The sequence below is a fragment of the Protopterus annectens genome, chromosome 3.part0 (genome assembly GCF_019279795.1).
Source record: "Protopterus annectens isolate FY-2018-M chromosome 3.part0, PAN1.0, whole genome shotgun sequence".
Taxonomy (NCBI): domain Eukaryota; kingdom Metazoa; phylum Chordata; order Ceratodontiformes; family Protopteridae; genus Protopterus; species Protopterus annectens.
The window spans coordinates 511,000,955-511,025,953 of record NC_056731.1 but is presented as its reverse complement, the minus strand read 5'-3'; the positions used below and the strand labels follow the sequence as shown (position 1 = coordinate 511,025,953).

General features: G+C 38.0%; 1 protein-coding gene across 1 annotated transcript in view; it reads right to left on the bottom strand.

Annotated features, from left to right (window-relative positions):
* LOC122796453 (EF-hand calcium-binding domain-containing protein 6-like) overlaps window positions 1-24,999 on the bottom strand; it is a 1,291,945-nt gene that overhangs the window by 528,689 nt on the left and 738,257 nt on the right. The window contains exon 12 of the mRNA XM_044064930.1: window positions 1,971-2,081. Coding sequence (XP_043920865.1) covers window positions 1,971-2,081 — 111 coding nt within the window. The remainder of the gene's footprint in view (window positions 1-1,970; window positions 2,082-24,999) is intronic.

The following is a 24,999-nucleotide window of genomic DNA, read 5'->3' as shown; positions in this document are numbered from 1 at the left end:
TTGCCTAACTTTTTATACATCTAGAACATCATGTTTTATTGACTTTTATTTTATTGTATTTATTTACTTATTTATTTTTACTAAACTTTCTAATCCATGGTGAACAACCTCCACAATTTGTCCCTTATTTTGGAGCTGTTAATCTGAATAAGCAGCCTACATGTTAATAGGTAGACTTAAACACACAGGGTGTGACCCCATATTATTGCGGGTTAGCAAATGGTGCAGCACTGGAAGAACTGGTAATGGTACACACAAGGAGGGGTATTCAGAAAGAGGTAATTCCTAGCAAACTGCTCCATAACACAGTCATACTGCATTTGGGTGTGAAAACATTTATTTTAACTGCATATCTAACCACATTAGGCCTATTTTGTGAAGTTTGGTATCATTTCAAAAATACCTGATCGTGATATAATTGTGTTAAGGAATGCTTCGCTAAGTGCTACCTCATTCTGAATACCCCTCAAGGTCTGTCATCAGGTGGTAGGCCTTCATTCCAGGCATTTTGTGAAGTTGAAAACTTGTGCACCTCAGATAACTGGAAAGCCAGGCATTATGTTGCTTATTACCTACCAAGAGGAAAACAAAAATAAAAATGCTTAGAATGATACTTCAATTACAGGAACTAGAACTGTAACTGGCCCTAGAATTAAGCTACAGAATAGATAGTACTTCTTCCATATTTAGGGTGAAGATCTATCAGAAGGCAAGGAACTGTCAAAAGCTACCAAGGATAACATGTACCTACTACCCCTAACATTGTTCATGCATCTCCAGAGTTATGTTACACAGAAAATAACAAATGTAGATTACTACAGATGCACTTGATGCCTGACCATACAATTTAATTTAGCATAAAATCTGGAATTTACAGAATTCTGAGAAGGTTGCAGACCCTGTTACACCCCCTATACAAATCACATGGCATCATGGACTTGTATGGTATTCTCCAGGCTATTTATTAGATTTTTTCCCTCTGTGGACAACATTTTTAGAACATTTATATCAGCTATTTAATATGTTTTTTTTTCTATTATTTATTTATTGACATTTGTTTACTAGGAGAGTCTGACTGGATAATTTTATCCACTTTCAGTGGAGGTCCAGGAAGAAAAGCTGCACAAATAAAAGAACAGGAAAAAAACACATGCATAGGTGAAAACTGACATAATATTACAATATATTGTAAACAGAATACAAATATTAATGCACATATAACATCTACTCTTGGGATTTACAAGACAGCAGAACTGCAGAAGAAGAACATGACACAGTACAACGTGTTGAATGGGCGTGTCAAACCTCCAGTTTATAATATAGTGATAGAGTGATGGCCTGTGTGAACAGTATGTAAACCTTACAATACCATAAAATATGCTGAGCTACAGTTCTAGAAATGCAGACATGTCTGTAAAAATATAAATTTTCCTATTAGTTGCGTCACATTTTTTGCCTGTCATGCTGATGCTGTTATACATAAAGCTGTGGCAACTCTCTGCTATAACTACACTAGCTATAAGGTTCCAGACTGCAACTGTGGGATGAAAATACCTAGAAAGATCGATAGAAAGACAGATAAATAGATGGACAAACAGACATGATAATGGATAGATAGATAGACAGGTAGACACTAAGGCTGCTTGCAACAATATAACTCACATGCCTTTTTGCATGCAGTTTGTAGCACTATACAAAGCTTGTCTTAGTGTTCACTCTTGAGCAAGAGAAGTACTCCTGTCAATCAATCTTGACAATGGGCCTTGACAGTCTCTTTTTCTTGTTTTGTTAGAAAGGCTGCAATGAAAGTGTGAATTTGTTCTAATGACGTGAGAAAGGTCAGAAACTGTAGAAAAATACATAAAGGCTTAATAAACAGAGTACAGTTTGTCTTGTGTGAAATACTGTAGAGCTTCTCTAGAATAAACTGCACAAAAAAATTAAAAAAAATAAGGAACTAAAAGTCATACCGTGAATCAAACATGGCCATAAACTGGGGGTATTTGACATTCCCGTCTTCATCAAGGGGGATTCTGTCAAGTAGCAGCTCAAACTCTTCATCACTAATCTCCACACCAAACCTGAAACAAACAGCAGTTAGCACCAGTCAGTCGTGAGTTCACATTTGGGTCAGCTGTACCCACAATACCCCAAGCATATGGCTGCCATTAACTCTTTGTTACTGCTTCGGCCCTTGAGATCAAGAGCAACACGTGAATATCAGAGGTTAATCAGGGCTTTGATGGCTCTGGTTTTCCCAGAGAAAAATGCTGCAGCAGAAATTCCCTCTATCAGTGAAGAACAGAAACAGAAATACCAGCACACACAGCCACATGCAATTGTGATTGACAAATACGTATTCATTACACTAAAACACTGCTATTAGTCAGACAAGTTAACACTGAAAGGCCTTTCATTCACATCTTTAGTGTGAAAGACTACTGCAGAAAATGTGGCTTTTTATGAAATCGCTTAATCTAAAGGCTGTTTTTGCAAAGTCTGTCATAGTGGCACCAAGGACATTTTGCATGTGAATGTTTACATTGAGCAAATACTGCCACCTGTAACGAAAGTGGATGCAGACCTTTAAACAGCATTACAGGACTAATCCTTGAAACGCCAGAGTGAATAGCAGTTGACTCAAAATGTCTCAATCAGGAAAATCTGCACTTTTCATTTGATTAAATTCTTCACAAGTTTTAAAATGCACTTCGTAGATACTGCATTGGCACTTTTAAACCTATTATTCGACAGAATTGTCAAACCTCTCTAAGAAGTCAGGTAGTTCATAGTCACTAGTTAGATCCTTCAGAATGACAATTTATACCCTTTCATTCATACTGTACTGCACACAATTTCCTGCTCTTTAGTGAACCATGTAGTAATCTTTAGCACAGATATATATTAAGGACAGAAGTAACATCACATTGTATAGTTTTATTCCAAGTATGTTCTCTGTTAAATGCTCAAAATGAAGAACCTGACTTCACAGTAAACTAGAATTCAGGTTTGAGATACAAGTTCTACATCCTGTATCCATATCTATATCTATATCTATACCTATATCTATATCTATATCACTCTAAATATATAAATCTAGTTGTGGATGCTGTTTCTGATGAAGTCGACATATTTGTTAGATGAAAGCAAAAAATAACAGGTCATATTGCTAAAATTATTCAGACTCAAGTGTGGATACTTTGTTAGAAGCTGCCATTTGGTACTAGTTTTTTTACTGTTTGCTGTGGATTTTGGTGCACTTTTCATGCTTTGGCATTTCTTTCATACCTCTCAGCTGTACAAATTTTCACAGAATGTCCAGATTTTATGCCTCATATTTTTGGTCCATTTTCATAAAATTGGCAAATTAGTGTCCAATTATTAAAGACTGAAGTTAGAAAAGAATTATAAACATTTGAGTTTCAGACTTTGTACCCTTCAGAAAATCCATGCTAATGCAAAACCTGTTATTCTATCAACTTTCTAAGTTTGTAAGAGCAATATTTAAAAATTGTCCCTATTTTTTTGGGTCTTTATTCCACTTTTATGCATGGCTTTGTCTAGATTTCTTGCTGTAAGAGGTTGAGAGATATGGTTTCTTTGGTTTTGAGTGGATTGAATGCATGGTGCCATCCTTCTTCTATAGATGTATAGATAGAAATTATTGTCTTTAGTCTGTCATCTTCACTGATCTCAATCACTAACCCTTTACCAATGCCCACTATACATCCATATGTTCCTCCCAATATTACTGTCCTACTGGAGTGATGGCTAGATGAATAGGTTTGTTACAGTGCAATCACTAAGGCAGTATATGCTTTTTTGTTTATACGATCAATATTTTCTTGTAGTTTGCCATGCAATGCATCATGTAGAGAAACACTGTTACATTGTCACACACACATATACTTACTCACATACTGTAGGGTGTAGAAGTGCAATTTAATTGACAGCTTACAGGAGAACTTCTGGATACCTATGTCATAGGATTGTGAAATAGTAGCCGGTCCCTTACCATTTACATAAGATAATTAGCCTCTGGCCTCTCAGAACTCCTTCTTCTGAATGACTTTCTCAGGGATCTAGAACTGAACACACATCACATGTGGATCAGGTGGACACTTTGATAATTTTCCAATGGAATGGTGCTTGAGCTTTAAATTATTTTTGTTTGATATATGGGTCTATTCCAATGATCGAAATCCCACTTACCTGACTTTCTTAAGACTGAGACAATATTGCCGAAACTGCATTTAATTGAACACTCGGATCACTGACTGAAAACAGATAAGTAACCACTTGGCCGCACCACAAAGTAAAATAAGAACCAAACCAAATTAAACCCACCCGTGTGGGGGCTTTGCCTCCCACACCCCCCTATGAGGGGGCTGTACCACCCACACCCCCCAACTAAATATACCAACTCCAGGACTGCACTACAGTGGGGAATGGGGCAAGGTTCACCATAGTGACCAACTGGTTACTTACATGGAGTTTTCAGTCAGTGATCACAGTGTTTGTTTAAATGCAGTTTATGTGATGTTGTCTCAGTTCTAAGAAAGTCAGCTAAGTGGGATTTTGATCATTAGAAGTGCACCCATATGTGTGTGTGTGTATATATATATATATATATATATATATATATATATATATATATATATATATATATATATACACACACACACACACACACACACACACACACACACACACACACACACACACACACACATATATATATATATACACAGACATATATATATATATATGTGTGTGTGTGTGTGTGTGTGTGTGTGTGTGTATAAAACACATCTTCTCACCAGAGCACTATAAAACCTCAAAAGGCTGTGCAATAAAGCAGTGAAGCAGTGCCTGTCATGGATTTGACTGAACTCTATATGCACTGGCTAATTATATTTGGAGTTGTGAGTTGGTATAATGGTTAAGGTGTTTATCTCACATACACAAGATACATGGTCTGATTCTGTCTTTTAGTAGGGAAAATATTAGGTTTTAAATGGCCCACAAGGGCAGCTAGACTATTACTTATCTATTAACTCATAAAAGGCCATGATAGAGTTTCTCAGCCTGCTTCTCCTCTGTACTACTGCCTAACTGTTAAAGAAAAATAGAAATGGAAAATAAATGCATAAATAATGCAGGCTATTGCAATTGTAACACAGACATTAATGCTACAGGTTAGCAATATTACTGTATTGGATTCCCACACTCTGCACTTATATACTGTACAATTGACCAAGTCACTTAACTACACAGTGCTTCCAGTTTACCTTAAAAGACACCGTAATACAAAAACATGTGCATACACATGAGCACACACTCAGACATACAGACACACACACACACACACACACACACACACACACACACACACACACACACACACACACACACACACACACACACACACACACACACACACACACAGCTCCCCTGACCACAGATCATACCTTTCAACCTCTTAGTGCAAGAAATCTGGACAAAGACCAGCAAACTGGGGGAACAAAGGGCCAAAAAGAGGGACAAATTTTAAATATTACTCTTATAAGCTTAAAAAGTTGCTAGAGTAACAGGGTTTGTGTTAACATACATTTTTGAATGATGTGAAGTCTGAAACTCATTTAGTGACTTCAATCCTCAGATCATCCCAGTGATTTGCCAGAAAAACAGTAATTTTATGAGGAACAGACCAAAATTATGAACCAGAAATCTGGACATTCTGTGTAAATCTGTACAGTTGAAAGGTGTGCACAGATAAAGAATGTTATACACTGTGTAGGTATTTTTTATTTAGTTACACTATGCATAGAGTAGAGTGTGAAGTAGATAAGCAATAGCAAGAGAAAGTCTAGACTCCCTGGCTAGAAATTCTTTTGATCTATAAAGCATACCACATTTTTGGTGAGTTTTATTGGTGCAATTTTAAATATGTAGATTGAATTTTTGTTGATCGTAGACGATAAAACCTACGAGTTTAGTGTATGACACTACTTCTATTAAAGTGTTATAACAGTAAAGGATGACTTGATGTGGGATTGTGATTTTGGGAGAAATAAAAGTAGTTTGTTTTTCAGAGTTCAGTAAAAGTTGATTATCATTTGGCCACCTTTCAAAAGAGTTAAAGGATTTTGGGGTAATGGATTGAATATGTAGAAAATTATAGCAGATAGTGGAGTCATCAGCATATTTTATTAGTGAGGACTGACAGCAGGATGAATGTAGACTGTTAATAAAGATGTTGAATAGAATAGGTCCAGGAATGGAAACGTGGTACTCCAGTATTAACAGTGAGGACATAACTGATTGCTGTTTATTGGAAACGTAGATAGAAATTCAGCTGGGAATAGAGTTAGAGAAGCGAAGAACAGACACTTTAGAGACAATCTTGGGTGCGAGATTGTATCAAAGGCTTTGGAAAGGTGCAGAAATAGGGGGTATACCAAGTCATTATTTTCTCTGACTTTTATGATATTATCAGTAAAGCAGATTAAGGCAGTAAGGGGTGAATGCCATGTTGGGAAGAAGTAAGTAAAGTTCCATTTGAAGGTATTCGAGAAGTTGCCTGTGTATGTATTTTTCAAATATTTTTGAGAGAGGGGACAGAATTGCTATATGCCTATAGTTTGTGAATTCAGTGGAGTTTCCACCTTTGTGAAGTGGAATAAAGAATTGTTTGTAGATAGAAGGGACTATTGATTCTTGAATAGCTCTTATAATTAGGATGGAGATTGGGGAGGCTATAGAGTTAGTGGCTAGTTTTGGGAAATCAGCTGATAAATTGCCTGCTGAGGAACAGCAAGGCTTTAGTTTAGACAGTAAAGATTTAATGTAGGTGGTAGGAGCAAGTTTGACCAAAAAAGTAGATTCATTATCGGGAGGAGGGATATGAAGTGTAAGGTTAGAATTATGGCCATTTTGGGTTAGATTGCTTATGGATTTTATGAAATAGGAGTTGAACCTTGTGCCATTTTCAAAGGAAGAGTTATTTGGGCATGGGTTTGTTATTCTGGCAGAACCAGGGTTAAGAATCTTGTTAATGGCATTTCAAAATTTCTGGGGATTATTTTGATGGTTTATTCTTTTGTCATCATTGACTTTTTTGGAAGGTTACAAAGGTGTTTGTAGGTTTGAAGCTGATTGGGTTTTTTTTAATTTCAACCAGTTTCTTTTGCAATATCTCTTTTGTGTATTATGACTTAGGTGGCATGAGAAAGCCAAGGTGCATGGTGAGATTTCACCCTTTTTTCCTGATGGGAGCTAAGCTATTAATAATTTCCAGGAATATGCATTTAAATTTCAGAACAGCATAATCTAGTGGTATGCTATGGAGGAAGGACCAATTTGTAGAGGAGAGCAAGTTGTTAAACTCATTAGAGTTGTGTTGGTGAGACTGTGGCACTCATTATATTTATGTTGTCTGATACGATGTATAAAAATCCTTGGACTATAGTTAGGGAGATGGTTGCTGATAGAACCTGGAAGTGATTTATGGTTTTGATACAAGCTAGGATTGAATACTGGAATCCAATCAAGGACAGAGCCAGTATTAGGGGTTTATTGTAACTGATAAAGGTGGTAATTAGTTGAGTGAAGCCATGAAGACTAATACTTAAGGAAGGGAAGTTAGCGGTTAAGGTTTGCCAGTCAATATTAACATCACCAAGAATTGTTTAATTTGAAATAGAGGTGGAGGTCCAGGATAAAATATTTTCTAGAATGGGGATATTATTCCCCAGAGGGATATAGATGCCTGCAATACATAGCTTCGAGGGGAGGGTGGCCTAATGGTTAAGGTGTTTGCCTTACAAACACAAGGTGCAGGGTTTGAGACTCACAAGGGATAATTGGCTAGGTTTAAAAGATGGCTCGCAAGGGCAGTTAGCCTAGTACTAACCTATGAATAACTATTTTGTTTTCAGTTGGCAAGTGTGAGTTCAGCAGGGTGAAAATTAAGAGAGGATATAGACAGTGGAGATATGTTAAGATGGTTTGAATAAAGTATTGCTACACCATCTGCTTGTTTGTGTAACCTATCAGAATGGATTATATTATAGCCAGGAGTAAGAATTTCAGTGTCTGTGATGTGAGGTTTAAGCCAGTTTTCTGCGAGAATTACTATGTCAGTTGAGTAATGGGCAACCGAAAAATCCGGATTTTGTTTAGTAGGCTACCTATATTCAAAGAGATAATAGTTAAACTCTTGGTGGATAGTTTAGTTTTAGTGAGAGTAGAGGGTATGGACATGGTGTCATTTTTGAGAAAGGTGTCAGGGCCAGGGTTAGGGTGAATGTCTTCACATAAGAAGATATTTTTGAAGTATACAGAATTGGAGACTTACTTTTATTTTGTATGGTATTTGACCTTTGTTTTGTGAAGACAGGGGTGGCTGTCAAGGTGTTTGCATTTGTGTATGAAAAAGTTAAACAGATTAATTAGACAAGGTGTTGTTATGGCAGGGTAAGCTTTGCCCATGTTAAAGAGCAGGTGGACAAGAGTGGGTGGTAGATTAATAAGTGCGATGTTTGTTTTATAGCAGGTAAGGAGTAGAAACATAGTAAAGATGTTTGAGGGGTGAAGAAAAGGAGGTATGATGGATGACAGAGAGGAAAGAGTAAAAGATAATTGCAGGTAGTGGAATGAGTTAGAGGGAACCTAGAAGGTGGCTAGAGTGATAGGGTAATTAAGTGATGCAAAAGATGAGTTAGCAAAACCTAGTAGGTGGATAGAGTGACAGGGTGAGGAGGTGATGTAAAAGATGGCAGAAAAAGCAAAATGAAGGAGAGGTATGGCTAGGGTGTAATGGGTGTGTATTGTAGAATGAGAGAAAAGTGCATTAGGTAGAGGGTTAAGTAGGCTTGAAGGAAGAGGTGTAAGCTAAGGACAGAGGTAGAGAGTATTAATTGGATAAGTCAAATAGAAAGATGAGGAGTTTATAGGGGAGAGAATGTAGCTCTGAGAGTATAAATGTAGAGTAGGGTGGGTGTGTGAGAATTGGGGGGTAGGATAGGGGAGCAAAGTGAAGCTGAGCATAATGAGGGCTAACTGGAGTAGGGCCCCAACTTCACAAATCACTAAAAAAAACAATTAGCAAAGAGTGGACTTCTGCAGTCTAAAGGTAAGGAACCAAAGAGAGCTTTTAAAACAATTGTAGAGGGGAGGGAAAATGTGCATAAGAGTGAAAAAAAAAACAAGTAGAAAAAAAACAGCATGAGAAGAAACAAAACATTTACAAAAATAGAATTTGCTTACTTAGTTGTATGAGATAGTATGCACACTACCAGGGGACTCCATGGGACTTAGCTCGCAGAGGAGAGAGTTAAAAAATGGTACTCCTTGTGTGAAAAGGATCTTATAGGCTGCAAAGGCTCATGGGAAGAAAGGGGATGGTGATATCACAAATTCTAATACACTTTCTAGGGAATAATAAGATTAGGTTAATAATAAGCCCCACTGGCACAGCTTTAAATCACTAAAAAACAATCAGTAAAGAGTGGAATTCTGTAGTCTACAGGCAAGGAACCAAAGAGAGCTCTTAAAATAATTGTAAAGGGGAGGAACAAAGAAACAGAAACTGTCCAGTACAAATTGAGGTTCAACTTCTAGGACAGAGATAAGAAAGGTGCTAGGGATATTAGACAGGAGAACTGAAAGGGATGACTGATGGGAGAAATGAGAGTAGAGTTACATTACAAATATAATAAGTTTCAACTGCGAGCAGAATCAGGGGTCGAAACTACAGAGTGCTTCGCTACAGAAATTAGGAAGTTAAATCTGTGTGTTGGGCAATATCGCACATCAATAAGTGGATGCAGGGGACTTTATTTCAGTTACTATATGGGGGCTGGGGAGAGAGTGATTGTATCTTATCCTTAGCAGTGTGCACATTGTAAATCAGAGTGTATGTGCTGTGTCTTTAAGAAGCATATCAAGGACTGAACGTGCATATATAAATATGAGGCACATGCTATTCCCAGTGCCATTTTGAGAGTCCATCTAGATAATAAGCATGTATGATTGCAGTAGTTAGTTTGTATATAAGTTACTTAAGTTAAAGTCACTTCTATCATGATGTGTTTGTATATAATAAAGCTGCTTGAACAGAACTCACAGAGACTCTTCTATTGTGTCCAAAGTAGGAGAGCGACATGGTGTCAGAACCGGGATTCTACTTAACAGCAGCATAATAATCTGTGTTAAAAACTTCTGTTCCAAACATATATTTTATTATAATTCATTTAATTCATCTGATTGACAAGCATAAACAATTTTATAATTCTATTCTGGAAGAAATGTCATGTGATATATTTTAAAGCAGTAGGTTAGCATGATTGTAAAATCTGGTTACTAAAATGTTTTTGCTGTGCATTATTTTCTATAAAGCAGACAGATTTATTCTAGGGACAGTAAGTAGGATAGTGCTCAACAAAGACACAACTCAGTGAGATCAGATATATATATATATATATGTGTGTGTGTGTGTGTGTGTGTGTGTGTGTATGTGTATGTGTGTGTGTATGTATGTGTGTGTGTGTCTGTGTGTATGTGTGTGATGGCTTTTTTTTTTTTTTTAATAATGCAAGTGTTTCTGAGAATTTGCATAACTATGCAATATGATTTATAATAATTTTTATGAATACAATATTTTACTTTATTGACAATAATGAGTTTAAGTAAATGCTCATATACAAACAATTCAAGATTTTTTTGGAAGCTGTTAATAGTATTCACATGACAGAAAATAGATGCATCTTAATATATGTAATGTCTGAATCATATTAGCCAAAGTTTTTGATTTAAATGAATGTTAGAACCTAATTTTCTCTCCTCTTGATTTCTAACATCAAGATTATTTGAATGCTATCTGAATACAAGTGTTATATATTACATAGATCTAAATAGTAGTATGAACAGTTTTAAAAAAAAAAAAAAAAAAAAGTTTATTTTAGTTTATATGATGCTGTTTTACCAAATGTGTAGTTTTGTCTTGATAGATAATTGAATTGAAAACTGTTAACCTCAGTTAAATATAACTAGTATTAAATTGATAAGGTGGTAGCTGAGGTACTGCTGCTTAGGGGTTAACTTGAGTAGTAAATACTACTCTAAGTTGGAGTTTTCAACTCCAGGCTGGATGCAAGGTTTAATCCTTACATTATTTTCACTTGTTCATTGTTATATGTATATAGTTTTGACATCCACAATATATTTTGTACACTCATTGTCACTACAAACAAAATTGAATCCTATACAAAATCCCATAAGAGATTTAATAAATACAGCTATATTTAAAGGTTTCAGAAAATGATATTCAGAGCCATGAGGTGCAAAGAGGGCAGTGAGGGTAAATTAAGAGAAACAAGCACGAAAAAGAGCCAGAAAAGAATCAAAGGTAATGAAAATTCACATGAACTGCTTATTTTATAAAAAAGATCAAATAAAGCATTACAAGGGCACACACTGCATTATTAAACAAGCAGGAGGCACAAAAGGTTTATTAACTAAAGGAAATGTTTAAAATTAAGATATTTGAGAAAACAATTATCAGCAAAACGAGTATGTTTAATGCAAAACGAGTGGGTTTAAGGCAAAACGTGCATGTTTAGAGTAAAACGAGTACAAGAAAAATGCAGTGAGCATAAAAAGAGATTAAACGAGCAAAAAGAATATAATAAGGACAAAAAGGGACCTTACGCATAAATAAAACAAGGCAACTGCATTTTTTTGGTAAAGTGCTATGTTTTGGCATAACTACAACTTCGTATTGTATCAAGGACATAACTAGAGTTATTCAAAGCATCTCAAAGTGTGTAAAAGTGCTTACAGTATGCGCTTATTACTGTGCATGTATTCCAAAGAGTCTATTTGTGTGCAAAGTGCAACTATTTTAGCTATTTCAAAAAGTTTCTTGTGCTGGGTGTGTCTATTCGTAAAGTGCTGCCATTACAGAGTGTTTCTTGCACTTTAAAGAATTGCCTAGTAAGGTACTGCCATTTCGGGGAAATTTCAGTGTTCTGTGTACAGTTTATTTGCAAAGTGTAATTACTTTGGTATGTTATTGACTCTCAGCTTCCCTTACCCAGTTCATTTGCATCGTGCAGTTATTTGATATGTTTCTTACACTGATAAGAGGTAATTTCCTGCAATACAGTAATTTCAAGAGTATTGTGGCCGATAGACTTGTTTTGCAAAGTTCAGTTACACAGAGGCTTATTGTGCTATTGGGTAAAAGTTACAAATACTGGCATAAATTCCTGGCACATGTGTATGTGTTCATGCTTATTTGCAAAACCCTTCACTGGTATGTGTTAATATGGCAGACGGATTTTGAAAGCCCTTACCTCTTGTATTTGATCAGAATATTGCAGAGAATTGGAAAATATTTTAACAAGAGTACAATATATTTATACAGGCAGCTTATTCAGATAAAGATGCACGTACTAGGGCATTCATTTTGCAAAACCTAGCGCTGGGTCAGAGGCCATAGAAAGAGAGCATTCATTTGTGCATGCACCAGCAGTATATGAGGGAGAAGGTGAAAATCATCATATTGTTGTACAGACTGAATCAAGGGAAGACCCCAAGTGTTTGAAGCGCAAGTTTAGAGAAATGTGTAACCCCCAGACAAATATTACATTATAGAGGCATTTGTTTTACATGAGAGATCAGAAACCAAGGGAAACTTTTGCAGCTTATATAACCGACCTGAGAAACAAAGCCAAAATGTGACTTAAAAGATGAGTTAATAAATGACAGGCTCATGTATGGTAGTGCTGCTGTGAGAACGATTTTGCTTCATCACAGTGATTTAACATTGAGTATAGCCATTGAGATTGGCCAAATCTAGGAAGTGACAGAAAAACACACAAGTCTGCTTGCAAGTGACAAGAGCATGGTTTCAGTAGGCTTCAGAGCAAATGTAGATAGCATGCAACACGTGGCAAACAGAAGTAGACCTAAGCACATGGCAACCACAGCCCCTGCTGGCTTGACAAGGAAACCTTGTAGTTTTCCAGCAATTTCTAAGACTAGTTCAGTTAGAGGAACATGTCCCTCAGTGCAGTACAGGCATGAATCAGCAAAACTCAAGTCTAGCTTTATTAACTGTCGCAATTGTGGTGCCAATCACGAATCCAAACGAGAGAAATGCTTAGCATTTGGTCAGCAATGTCACAAGTGTAAAAAAATGGAACCATTTTCAAAGGTTTTGCAAATCAAGTAAACCCCACACAGTTATAAAGAAAGGTCACACAAAAAAGCAAGTTGGTCAAGTAGACTGCAATTCTGCTTTCTACCTAGATGGTGTATCAGTAATTGGTGAAAGAGTTGATGCAGTGAACTTATTGGCAAAAAGCAAAGTGTTTTGTATAGTCCGGATCAAAGGTAAATGCACAGAGCTTAAAGTAGACACTAGTTCAAAGTGTAATGTTATATCAGCAGACACATTTGCTAAAGTGAGAACTAATGAGCAACTCAATGTGGCCAGTAATGTGAAACTTGTTGCTTATGGAGGTGAATAAATTTAAACCAAAGGCTCAGTGATGCTTTCAAGTTATTTGGCCAAGAACTGTTACAACTTGTTATTCAATGTAGTTCAAAGACCAGTACAGTCTTTATTGGGTCTCAAGGACAGTTTGAGAATAAATCTGCTTTCTTTTACCAAAGAAGTTCATCACATAAGTGCATATCCAGTTCCAAATTTTCTGAAGTCATTTTCTTAGAGTATGCTGATGTTTTCGATGACAAGTTGGGCAAACTTCCAGTTGTGTATTCCATGAAGTTAGACCCAGAGGTTACTCCACTAGTCAGACCAGCAAGAAGAGTTCCAATAGCTATGCAGGATAACGTTAAGGCTCAGTTGGATAAAATGGTGCAGCAAGGTGCAAGTGGTCCAGTTACAGAACCAACTGAATGGGTGTCGTCTATGGAAGCAGCTCACATAAAAGGCTCAAACAAAATCAGAATATGTATTGACCCAAGAGATTTGAACAAAGCAGTGAAGAGACCACATTATCCAATGTGTACAGTCGAAGAGGCCGCAGCTCTAATACCGAATGCCACTGCTTTTTCCGTCTTGGATGCAGAGTTCATTTTGGCAAGTGATGCTTGATCGCAAACCCTCATTACTAACTACTTTTGGTACCCCATTTGGCAGATATAGAGTCCTAAGGATGCCATTTGGAATAAATTTAGCAAGTGAAGTCTTCCAGTGTGCAATGGAGCAAATTTTTTCGGGTTACCCTTGTGCCATAATAGTAGATGATTTATTGGTTGGAGGTAATGGTGAAGCAGAGAAGGACAAAAACCAAGAGAATTCTAGACAGAGCATGTGAAGTAAACTTGAAGCTTAATCCTCTGAAGTACAAATTCAGACTACTAGAAGTTACATATGTAGGTCATTTATTTATCAGTACTGGCCTGAGACCAGACCCGACCAAGCAAGCAGTTATTCTTGAGATGTCAGCACCAGATAATATTCAAGCTCTACAGCATTTCCTAGGCATGGTCAACTATTTAGGCAAGTTTATACCAGACTTCAGTGTGTTGACAGCACCTTTAAGAGAGCTAATGTGCAAAAATGTTGCATGGTCATGGTTAGAACAGCACCAGAAGCCATTTGAAGACCTTAAGCAGAAAATTGCTACCCCACCTATATTAAGATACTATGATATGAATAAACCAGTCACTCTTTCCTGCGATGCTTCAAAACATGGTCTTAACGCAGTTATACTTCAAGAGGGCAGACCAGTAGCCTATGCATCTAGAATACTTACCCAGAGTTAAATGCAGTATGCTCAAATTGAGAAAGAACTTTTGGCAATAGTATTTGCATGTTCCAAGTTTCATGATTACATTTATGGTCAAGCTATTCAGATTGAAACTGACCACCAACCTCTAGCTACTATTCTAAAGAAGCCTATGCATTCAGCTCCGGTGAGACTACAAAGAATGATGCTCAGATTGCAAAAGTACAGCTTCAACATGGTCTATACAAAAGGGAAACTACTCTATCTGGCTGATACCTTATCCAGATCACCCAAAAATATGATGGAACAGTTGACACAGAAAATTTTGACTTTGATGTGATTGCAGTGTATAATTGTTCTACCACCAGGCTTGATGAGTTGAGAGATCACACAAAGACTGATCCAATTTTGCAAAACTCAATCACTACATTAATGCTGGATGGCCAGCAAAGCAATCTAGTGTACCACCTGAAGTGCAAACCTATTTTCCTTACAGAGATGAAATGTTGATGGAAGATAGAATTCTTTTCAAAGGTCCTAAAATTGTTGTTCCTTCTTCTTTGCAACAAGAATATATTCAGATTTGGCATCATGGTCACCCAGGTTCTGCATCCACTAAGAGAAGAGTGAGAGAATTTGTATTTTGGCCTTCATTACTGAAAGACATTGATAAAGTACTTTCTTCTTGTTAAGTATGCAATAGTACTAGATGCATTTTCAAGGAGAACCACTTCAGCTAAGTCAAGTTCCTGAACTACTTTGGTCAACAGTAGCCACTGATATCTTCAATTGGGACAACCAACACTACTTAGTATTGGTCAACTCTTATTTGAAATGGTTTGAGATTGACTTAATACCTAATTTAACATCTACTACTGTTATTACTAAGTTGAAACATCATTTCTCAGTCCATGGTGGTCCACACAAAGTTATTTCTGACAATGTTACCCAATTTGCCAGTCAGTTGTTTCAGAAATTTGCTAAAGAATGGGACTTTGTACATGTTACTAGTAGTCCAGAATATCCACAGTCCAATGGACTAGCTGAACATGCAGTACAGAGTGCAAAGCAATTACCTGAGAAGTCAAAGCATGACAATACCGATGTCTAATTGAATGTACTTAATCTCAGAAACATACCCTGTGACGATATACTTGGCTCACCTGCTCAGAGACTTCTATCCAGGCAAACCAGAATGATGCCACCTATTAGTTCCAGTTTATTGAGGCCTAAAGTTAAGAACAACAGAACCATCAAGGCTCAATTATTCAAGAAGGGTTTTATCCAGAAGTCCAGTTATGATAAATCAAGTAGATTTCTTCATCCGTTGAGGGGAAGGAGAGACAGTGAGGATACAAACGGCGAAAGGTTTCAAGCAGATTGGTAATGTTACAGCCATGTGTGCTGAGCTGAGATCCTACCTTGAAAACTCTGAGGGTGTGTAGTACAGGAGAAATCAGACATCTTCTTCCTGTAACAGAATCATCACAGCATTGTTCCTGTGATATAGACTCTAGACCTCAAAGCAAACCAGACGTTGTTCCCATCCCAGAGTGTGTTTCAACCTCTAGTTCCATTCCTGAATATACTTCAAATATGTCCAAGTTTGAACATTCTGTAATGACAGCTCCAGTTGCTAAACCTAATTCCCAGTTGTACGTCACATGATATGGTTGAATATCCAGACCCAGTGTGAAATACACAGCAATATGGACATAACTGTATATATGACCTAGTCTTGTATAATTGCATGACAAAGAACTACTTACATCATCTGCATGCCAAATAGATTCATAACATTGTGTGAAATTTTTCTCAATGAGGGATGATGTAGATCAGAGTGTATGTGCTGTGCCTTTAAGAAGCATATCAAGGACTGAATGTGCACATATAAATACCAGGAACGTGCTATTCCCAGTGCCATTTTGAGAGTGGAGCCAGAGAGTAAGCATGTATGATTGCAGTAGTTAGTTTGTATACAAGTTACTTAAGTTAAAGTCAGTAAACGTCTATCATTATGGGTTTGTATATAATAACGCTGCTTGAACAGAACCCATAAAGACTCTTCTATTGTGTCCAAAGTAGGAGAGTGACGCATTCTAAAAGATATATAAAGTTTTAAATGCAATATCACAGGTAGAGTGAGATAAACAAATCAAGCATACTTTAGCTATAATCAGTATAGGGATCCTGGAAGTATGGTAGCTGGGAAATACAGTCTTTGCAGCAGAAGTAAGTATTTATGTAACTTGATCTGCCTGTGATGGAGTGGGTTTAACTTTGTTCAATATAGGAGCCCTGGAAGTCTGGTAGCTGGGAGATGCAGTCTTTCACAGGTTCATAGGTGTGTACTAGGCTAATGGCCCTGGGGCCTTTACAAGCCTAGCCATAGGATTACCCTGGCATCTTGCCACCCGACCTTAGTTCCTAGTGCCTCTGTCAAGTAGAGCCACTGGAGTTATCATCTGGGGGGGGATTTTCTATTTCCCATCCACTCACCAAGATTTCTCCTGAAGAGGGCCAGTGAGGTGCTCTGCTTGACATTTATGGGAAGTCTATTCCATAGCATGGGCAGTCTCTGGGTTATGAACCTGTCCCTCCAGTATGTTCTGTTGATTGCGGTAATGAGGTTGAGGTTTCTGGAGCGTGTGGTGCGGAGGGATTGGGATTTCTTTAGATGTAGCATTTCTAACAGAGCTGGGTCAGACATGGCTTTGTAAGTCAAGCAGAGATCACCTGTAAGTAGGCAATATGAGACAGAGAATAGTTGGAGTTTTTTTAGTCTGTCCATAATAGGACACGTATTTAAGGCCTAGGATCCTCTTTGTGAGGTACTTTTGCAGCCTTTATAGTTGTTGCAGGTGTCTAGTGAGGTATATGCCAAATGGGGCATTGTACTAGAGGATTGGCCTAATGAGGGAAGAGTAGAGGGAGACAATGACCTCTTTCTTCCTGGATGTAAAACCCTATAGAAGGACTTTCTGACCACAGTAGCAATGTGGGGATCAAAAGAGATGTTGCTGTCAACCTGTGTTTCCAGATCTCTTATAACGCCTTCTGTGTTCAGTGGACTGCCATCGATTTGGTAATTCATGGGAGCCAGGTTTTTCCCAAAGGGGATGACGACATTTTTTGGCATTGAGCTTAAGGCCATGGTTCTGACACTAGTCGTTGGTCTTGGTAAGGTCATTCTGTAGGATGTTAACATCACTTGGAGAGTTAATAATAGCTCCCAACTTGTAATCGTCTGTAAACTTTGTCAGCCAGAGTCCCTTCATGTTAGCCTGGACTTCAGAAAAGTAGATACCAAACAAGAGAGAACCCAGGACCGAACCCTGTGGAACTCCACTCGTGATTAGTCAGCAGTCTGACTTGGAGTCAGCTACTTTCACACTGTGGGTTCTGTGAGCCAGTTTGCAACCCAGCTAGTGATATTGGGGTTGATGCCTAGCTTAGTGAGTTTTTCTGATTCCTGAGTGGGGAATGGTATCAAAGGCCTTGGCCAGATCAAGGTAGGCTGTATGAACCACCTTGCCTTCATCCACAGCTCTGGTGACAGACTCAAAGAAGTCAACTAAGTTGAGCAGGCATGATCTACCCTTCACAAAACATAACTGTGTGGGATCCAGAGTTCGGAGGTTCCCTATATCCTTGTTTATTAGGTCCATGATGATGCAGTCCAAAGCTTTGCATATCAGACTTGTCAGGCTAATGGGGCGATAGCTCCCAGGGTCTGTAGTCACTCCTCCTTTGTGGAGAGGGATGACTGTAGCAGTGTGCCATTCAATAGGGACAAAGCCTGAGGTGAGGCTGTGATTGAACAGAGCACACAGGTAAGGTGCCAGTTCACTCTACTGTTCATGTAGAACACAGCCAGGGATATTGTCAAGTCCCATAGAAGCTGTATTCTTGGCCTTGGACAGTGCTGTTTTAACCTGTGCAGCAGTAATACTGGGTGCCAGACAGTCTACTGGTATTGTGATTGGTCCTTTGGGAGGGGAGAGGGGTAAAGTTGGCACTAAATCTGTCAGCCAGTATATTGGCAATATCTGTTGGCTCAGTATATGCAGTACCATTGTGCAGTAGCTCAGAGCAAATCTGGGTATAACTGTAGAGATTCTTTACATAACTATAGAAGGCCTTGTGGTTGTCTTTACTATCTGTTGCAATTCTGTTTTCATAGCTAGCTTTAGAGGAATTGATGAGGGATCTCAACTTTTTGTTGAGGCTGATAAGGGAGTTTTTCCAGTCTTGGGACTTCACCTTATTCCGCATCAGTTTCCTCCTTCTGTTGCTGAGTTTGTTTATGGCAGGGGACCACCAGATTGGCTTCCTTTTTTGGAGGAGAGCGTCTTGGTTCTATTGGGTATGGTGAGATCCATGTATTTGTGTATGTGTCCGTACAGTGCATTGGTGTATGATTCGGCGGTCATGCAACTATTCTCCATTTGCATGGGTGCGGTGAAGTACTATGTAGTTAATGACAAGCAGCCATTTCAGCATGAACAGGAAGTGTTTATGTGACTCGGTTTGCCTGTGATGGATAATGGGTTTAGCTATGTTCAATATAGGGGTCGTGGAAATCTGGTAGCTGGGAGATGCAGCCTTTCAAGCAGGAGAAGGAAGTGTTTATGCCACTCAGTCTGCCAGTGTCTGATAACTGATTTAGCTATGGTCAATATAGGGGTTCTGAAAGTCTGGTAGCTGGGAGATGAAGTCTTTCCTGCTGGAGAAGGAAGTGCTTATTCGACTCGTTCTGCCTGTAATAGATAGCAGGTTTAGCTATGTTCAATACAGAGCTCCGGAAAGTCTGGTAGCTGGGTGATGCAGTCATTCAAGCAGTAGAAGGAACTGTTTACATGACTTGGTCTGCCTGTGATTGATAGTGCCCATGAGTAATCTTGTATAAGCATGTCTGCCAGCCACCTTCTACTAAGTGGATTGTTTCTTCAAGATACTCTCTACAGAGAGGTACCCACTACCCAAGCAACTTGCCTCAGCTGGACCAAGGCTTAGATGCTCTCAAGTATTCCTTTAACCTGCTAAATCACTTGAAATTAAATCCAGCTCACTGCTAGTTTAAAAACTGTAACTTTATGCATATTATTTTACCCCCCATTTTCAATTAAGAACAACTTTATCATCACTTTAATGCAGCCAGCATTTGCTCGTCTCAATGCATTTAGACTTTCTATAAAACAGGTATTCTTAAATGTAAAGATCAGTCATCTCAAGTCCATTGGTTCCCAAATAAACTGGCAGCCCTTTCCTTATAATGTGCCCTACTGACTGCTTCACAGTGACTGTTGCATTGCTTTTTGAGCCATGAAACACAGTGTCACGTTCAACCGTCTGCACCCTCCATAAAACTAATGGTTTTCAAACATTTATACTCAAAGATCTCAACTCATCTCCCTCAACTTCTATTACTAGAATATGTAGATGCCTGTGCAGTCACAGAAACCTAGTTTAAGGCCTCAGAGAGTACCCTGGGTCTGCAAAGTTACAATGCCTTTCACACCTTTAGACCGCAAAATGAACATGTGTAAACCAAAGAAGGTGGTGTTTCAATCTATATTAAAGATAAATTCACCTCCCATTTAGTTAGACTGGACAACTCAATGGTGTTACTCCAGGTCCAGGTTGTGGTAGGTAAGATGCCCATTCAAGTCCTATCCAGTTGTAGTTCCCCCTCCATGGGTCATGTCACTCATGGAGCCTACTTAACCAAACTGAAGACAAGCCAAATTTTACCAAACACACTGGTTATAAGGGATTTCAGTTATTTCACCATCAACTTGGAAACATACTCAAGCCCAAACTTGCTAGCTCAAAAGTTCCTTGACTTTGTGAAATCAAATGACCTGGAGCAAATTGTCCATACCTTGACACCATAAACATTCTAGATCTTGTCCTTACCAACATGTCAAACAGGTGCACTGCTGCAACTGTTGGACCCTCATTAGTTAAAACTGACCACAAATCAATCACCTTCAAACTGACACTAACACCAGAACTCACAAAGGGTGAAATCAGACTAAAAAACTTCACCAAGGAAAACTATACCCTCCTAAGTGAAGGTATACATGCATTCCAAGCCCCACCCCAAGGTGAAAGTGGTAGCTACACAAAAACTTACACTAATGCCCTGCACAATCACTTGCATAAATGTATAAACTCGGCTGTACCAGATAGAATCAAAGCCAGAGCCCAAAGTAAAATCAAAGTGCCACGATGAACTTCCAGCACCACCAATCTCTACAATAAAAGCAAAAAGTTGCTGTCCAAGAAAACAATGACAAAGAGCCAACATTTGGAAAAGCACCCTCCTCAGTCTAACATAGAACCCTACAGAAACCTAGTAAGTATTGCCAAGGATAACCATAAGGCCTTTTACAGCTATATACATCACCTAAAGGTTAGGACCCAAGCATGTGCAGAACTTGTGGCCAATGGTATCACACACACTGACCCCACAGAAATAGCAAACCTGCTAGTGGATATATTTGGTGAAAATTTCACTCCCTTATCCCCTCCCAACTTACAACAAACCATTCCCCAAACTCTTCCCCCCACCTTACACATCTGAAGAACAGGTCCTCAAAGCCCTGTCCAAGGCAATGAACATGGCCTCTATGGCTGTCTTCTAAACAGGCTAAAACATGAACTAGCTTCACCACTAAGTACCCTTTTCAATTATAGCCTAACCACAAGCTTTGTTCCTGTGGAATGGAGAACAGCTACAGTTATTCCCCTGCACAAAGGTGGCCTAGCAACAGACCCAGGGAAGACCTAGGGAATTACAGACCCATAAGCCTGACCAACTGCATCTGTAAGGACATGGAATGTACTATTATGGACCTCATAAATAAAGACATAGGTGACCTCCAACCCTGGATCCTACCCAATTCAGCTTTGTGAAGGGCAGACCCTGCCTGTTAAATCTGGTGGATTTCTTTGAAAATGTGACCAGGGCCATAGATGAGGGAAATCTGTGCACACAGCATACCTTAACTTGGCAAAGGCTTTTGACACAATCCCACATTCAGGCATTACCAATAAAGTTAGCAAACTGAATGTAAACCCCTTTATTGTAAGATGGCTTGCCAACTGGCTCACAAACCAGACATACACTATCAAAGTGGGTGGCTCCACGTCAACCAGGAGACCTGTTACCTGTGGGATGCCACAGGGGTCAGTGCTGGCCCCCCCTACGGTTTGGTATATACTTCTCAGAAGTTCAGGTCAAAACTAAAGGGATGTGGCTGACAAAGTTTGCAGGCGACTACAAACTAGGTGCAATCACTGAATCCCCAAATTTTGTCAGTATACTCCAGGCGGGTCTCACACAGACCAATGACTGGTGCATTAGTCACAGTCTCAAACTGAATGCAAAGAAATGCATCATCATTTTCTTTGGCACAAACAATGTCCTTTCACACTATCAAATCAATAACAATACCTTAAGTACCCACGCATGAAGTGGTAAGGGACCTAGGATCACAAGTTGACTGTGACCTTAACTTCGACCACCATGTGTCTACAATTGTATGGAAAGCTTTCTACACAGCTCACTTGATTTGTAAAGGTATTGTCTCGAGAGCAAAAGAAGTTATGACCCCCCTATACTTGTCACTTATCCGGCCCATAATTGAGCATAACACCCCATTTGGTAAGTACCATACTTAGCACCTGCAGCAGCCTCAATGATCTGCCAGTGATTTGTCAGAAAATGACAATTTTATGAAAAAAAGACTAAAAATATGAGGCAAAAATCTGGACATTCTGTGAAAATCTGTACAGTTGAGAGGTATGCTGGACACAGCTAAACAATAGGGACAGATTTAAATATTGCTCTTATAAACATAAAATCAGTAAGGTTGCCATTAGGTTTACTTACCTCTCAACCATAGTAGATCAATGTTATGCTGTTAGGCAGACTGTTATGCTTCATGTTGTAATTGTACTTATTCTCACTTGCTGTACGATTGCCATTGTTATATACTAACTAGATCAATGTTATGCTGTTAAGCAGAATGGACATTTTTTTGGTAATTATTGCCAATTGTCTTTTTATTGTACTTTGGAGCTTTTCTCCCCAGGTCTGGCCTCCTCGTTAAACAAATGTCAAATAAATAAATAAATATCTACTTTATTATGCACATCACGAGATGGCCGGTCCATGGAAAATTGTCTTACATTGATACCTTCCTTGGTGCAAAAGAGGTTGGAGACCACTGTTCTAAATGATCCATTTCTTGATATTTCTTGCATTTAACATAATCTTCCATTTAATTAGTTGATTCATTAACTAATTAATTAATTTACAATTTGCTGACTGGGTTAGTCTCATTAGGCCAGGAAGATCACTCATTATATTCCCCCTGTATACTTTCTATTATTCTGTTACATCCTTCAAATGAGTTTAATATTTTTATAATTCCAAGTTAATGTGCTTTTGGATAGCTTAGCTCTGATGGGCCCTTACTTTCAAAAACACACATTCCTCTGTAGTTTAGTTACATGTATTTAGTTCATCTTTAAAATAACCTTTATTTTGAAGTGACTTGTCTGAAATCTCTGCAAACACTTCAATTTGTGCAGATTTTGAATATTGCTTAGGGTTTAGCTGTCCATAAATAAGGCACTTCATATTGTTCATAGATGCTCCTGAGTCCAATTATCCTCCTGTATAAAATGAATATGATGAGAGTAGGAACTCCACTAAGTAGCCTCTTTTAAATCACTATAAAGCTTCCATCAGTTAAATTCATTAATATCAACAAAATTAGTTTCAGTTGACACAGATTTATAAACCTGGAGTTTTTTCAGTTCTGATAATACCTCCCATATTTGTATATACATTTCTGACAACAATCTTGTGAATTTTGTAAATCTTCTTACTTTTCCACAATAACTACTCAAACAAAAATATGTTAATGTTTCATGCCAGGCATTCCTTAACTGATTGCAACTCATACTTTCTGCCCACACCATAAGGGGAACGGGTCCTTGGACCAGCTCTCATACCTCATAATCAAATAAATAAATAAATAGCAATAAATAAAGTTTTGGGTTTCCTTAACAAAAGACAAGTTTAGTTTAACTGTAATAACTCTCATCTATCATGTGTACACAGTATCTCATCTTTGTGTTCTTTCTGACACTTCATTTTAATATTTTTCATCTGCAACAGTATGTAACTGCCCTCTGACATTTTCTTTATTGCAACATACTGTAGTTTCTCTCTACTTTTTAGTTGCTACATTTCCTTACACTCTAGCACTTCTTTCCAAAGTAGTCCATTTTTATACATCTTGTATACTTTGCCTCTTGCTGAGCAAATCTCAATGTGTGGAAAAGTACTGCACAGTTTCTGCACACTATTTTGAGTGTATGTATCTTATATCTGCATTGTATTTTCTGACATTTATTTTCTAGTGCTGTGTTTTCTACTTTATTGAAAACTTCTTATTTTGACATGATTTATGTGCCACTCCTTAACTTGTCTTACTTCTTACTTATACTGTCGCCATGTCAGGAGATCTAGTACATTTCAATACTTTAAGAGTCTTATCTTATTCAGAGAATGCTTTTGTGTACAACCTTCCAGAGGTACACGCTGGTAGAAACTGAGTTTTGATGATTTATGTCTGCAACATGACAGTTCTTTGCTATATTCTTTATCGTACTGCTGCTTTCTGTCTTCATACCTTTCAGATTATGTACTTTGTGTTCAAAATACTTCTCTTATCCATTTATATGTCGATTTATTCATTTATTGATAACTTGACTGACTGAACTGATTTACTAATAACTGATTGATTACCTGCTTAATTAATTAACTGGGGTAATGGATTGATTCAGAAAGACTCATGGCAGCCACTGCAGCTGTATTTGTTTAATGTATCCTCTACGTGTGATTATATGTCTTTTTGCACTAAAGTTTCATATATAGAATTTTGCTCCTGCCATCTGTATAGCAGTGCTTTAAGTCTTGTATTCACTGTTCAGTTTAAAGTAGCAACATAGGGTTGATATTTGGTAACCTTGCTTGACCACTGTGGAACTAAATATTGACTATCCACATTTGCACCAAAACAAGGTAATCTTAGTGGTTGGAAGAAATACTTTGCAGTTATTTTCTAGTATATGTACTTTTCCTTAACTATGTCATCAAATGTTCTAAAACTCCACCAAATCAGACATACATGTTACTTATTAAAGACTAAAG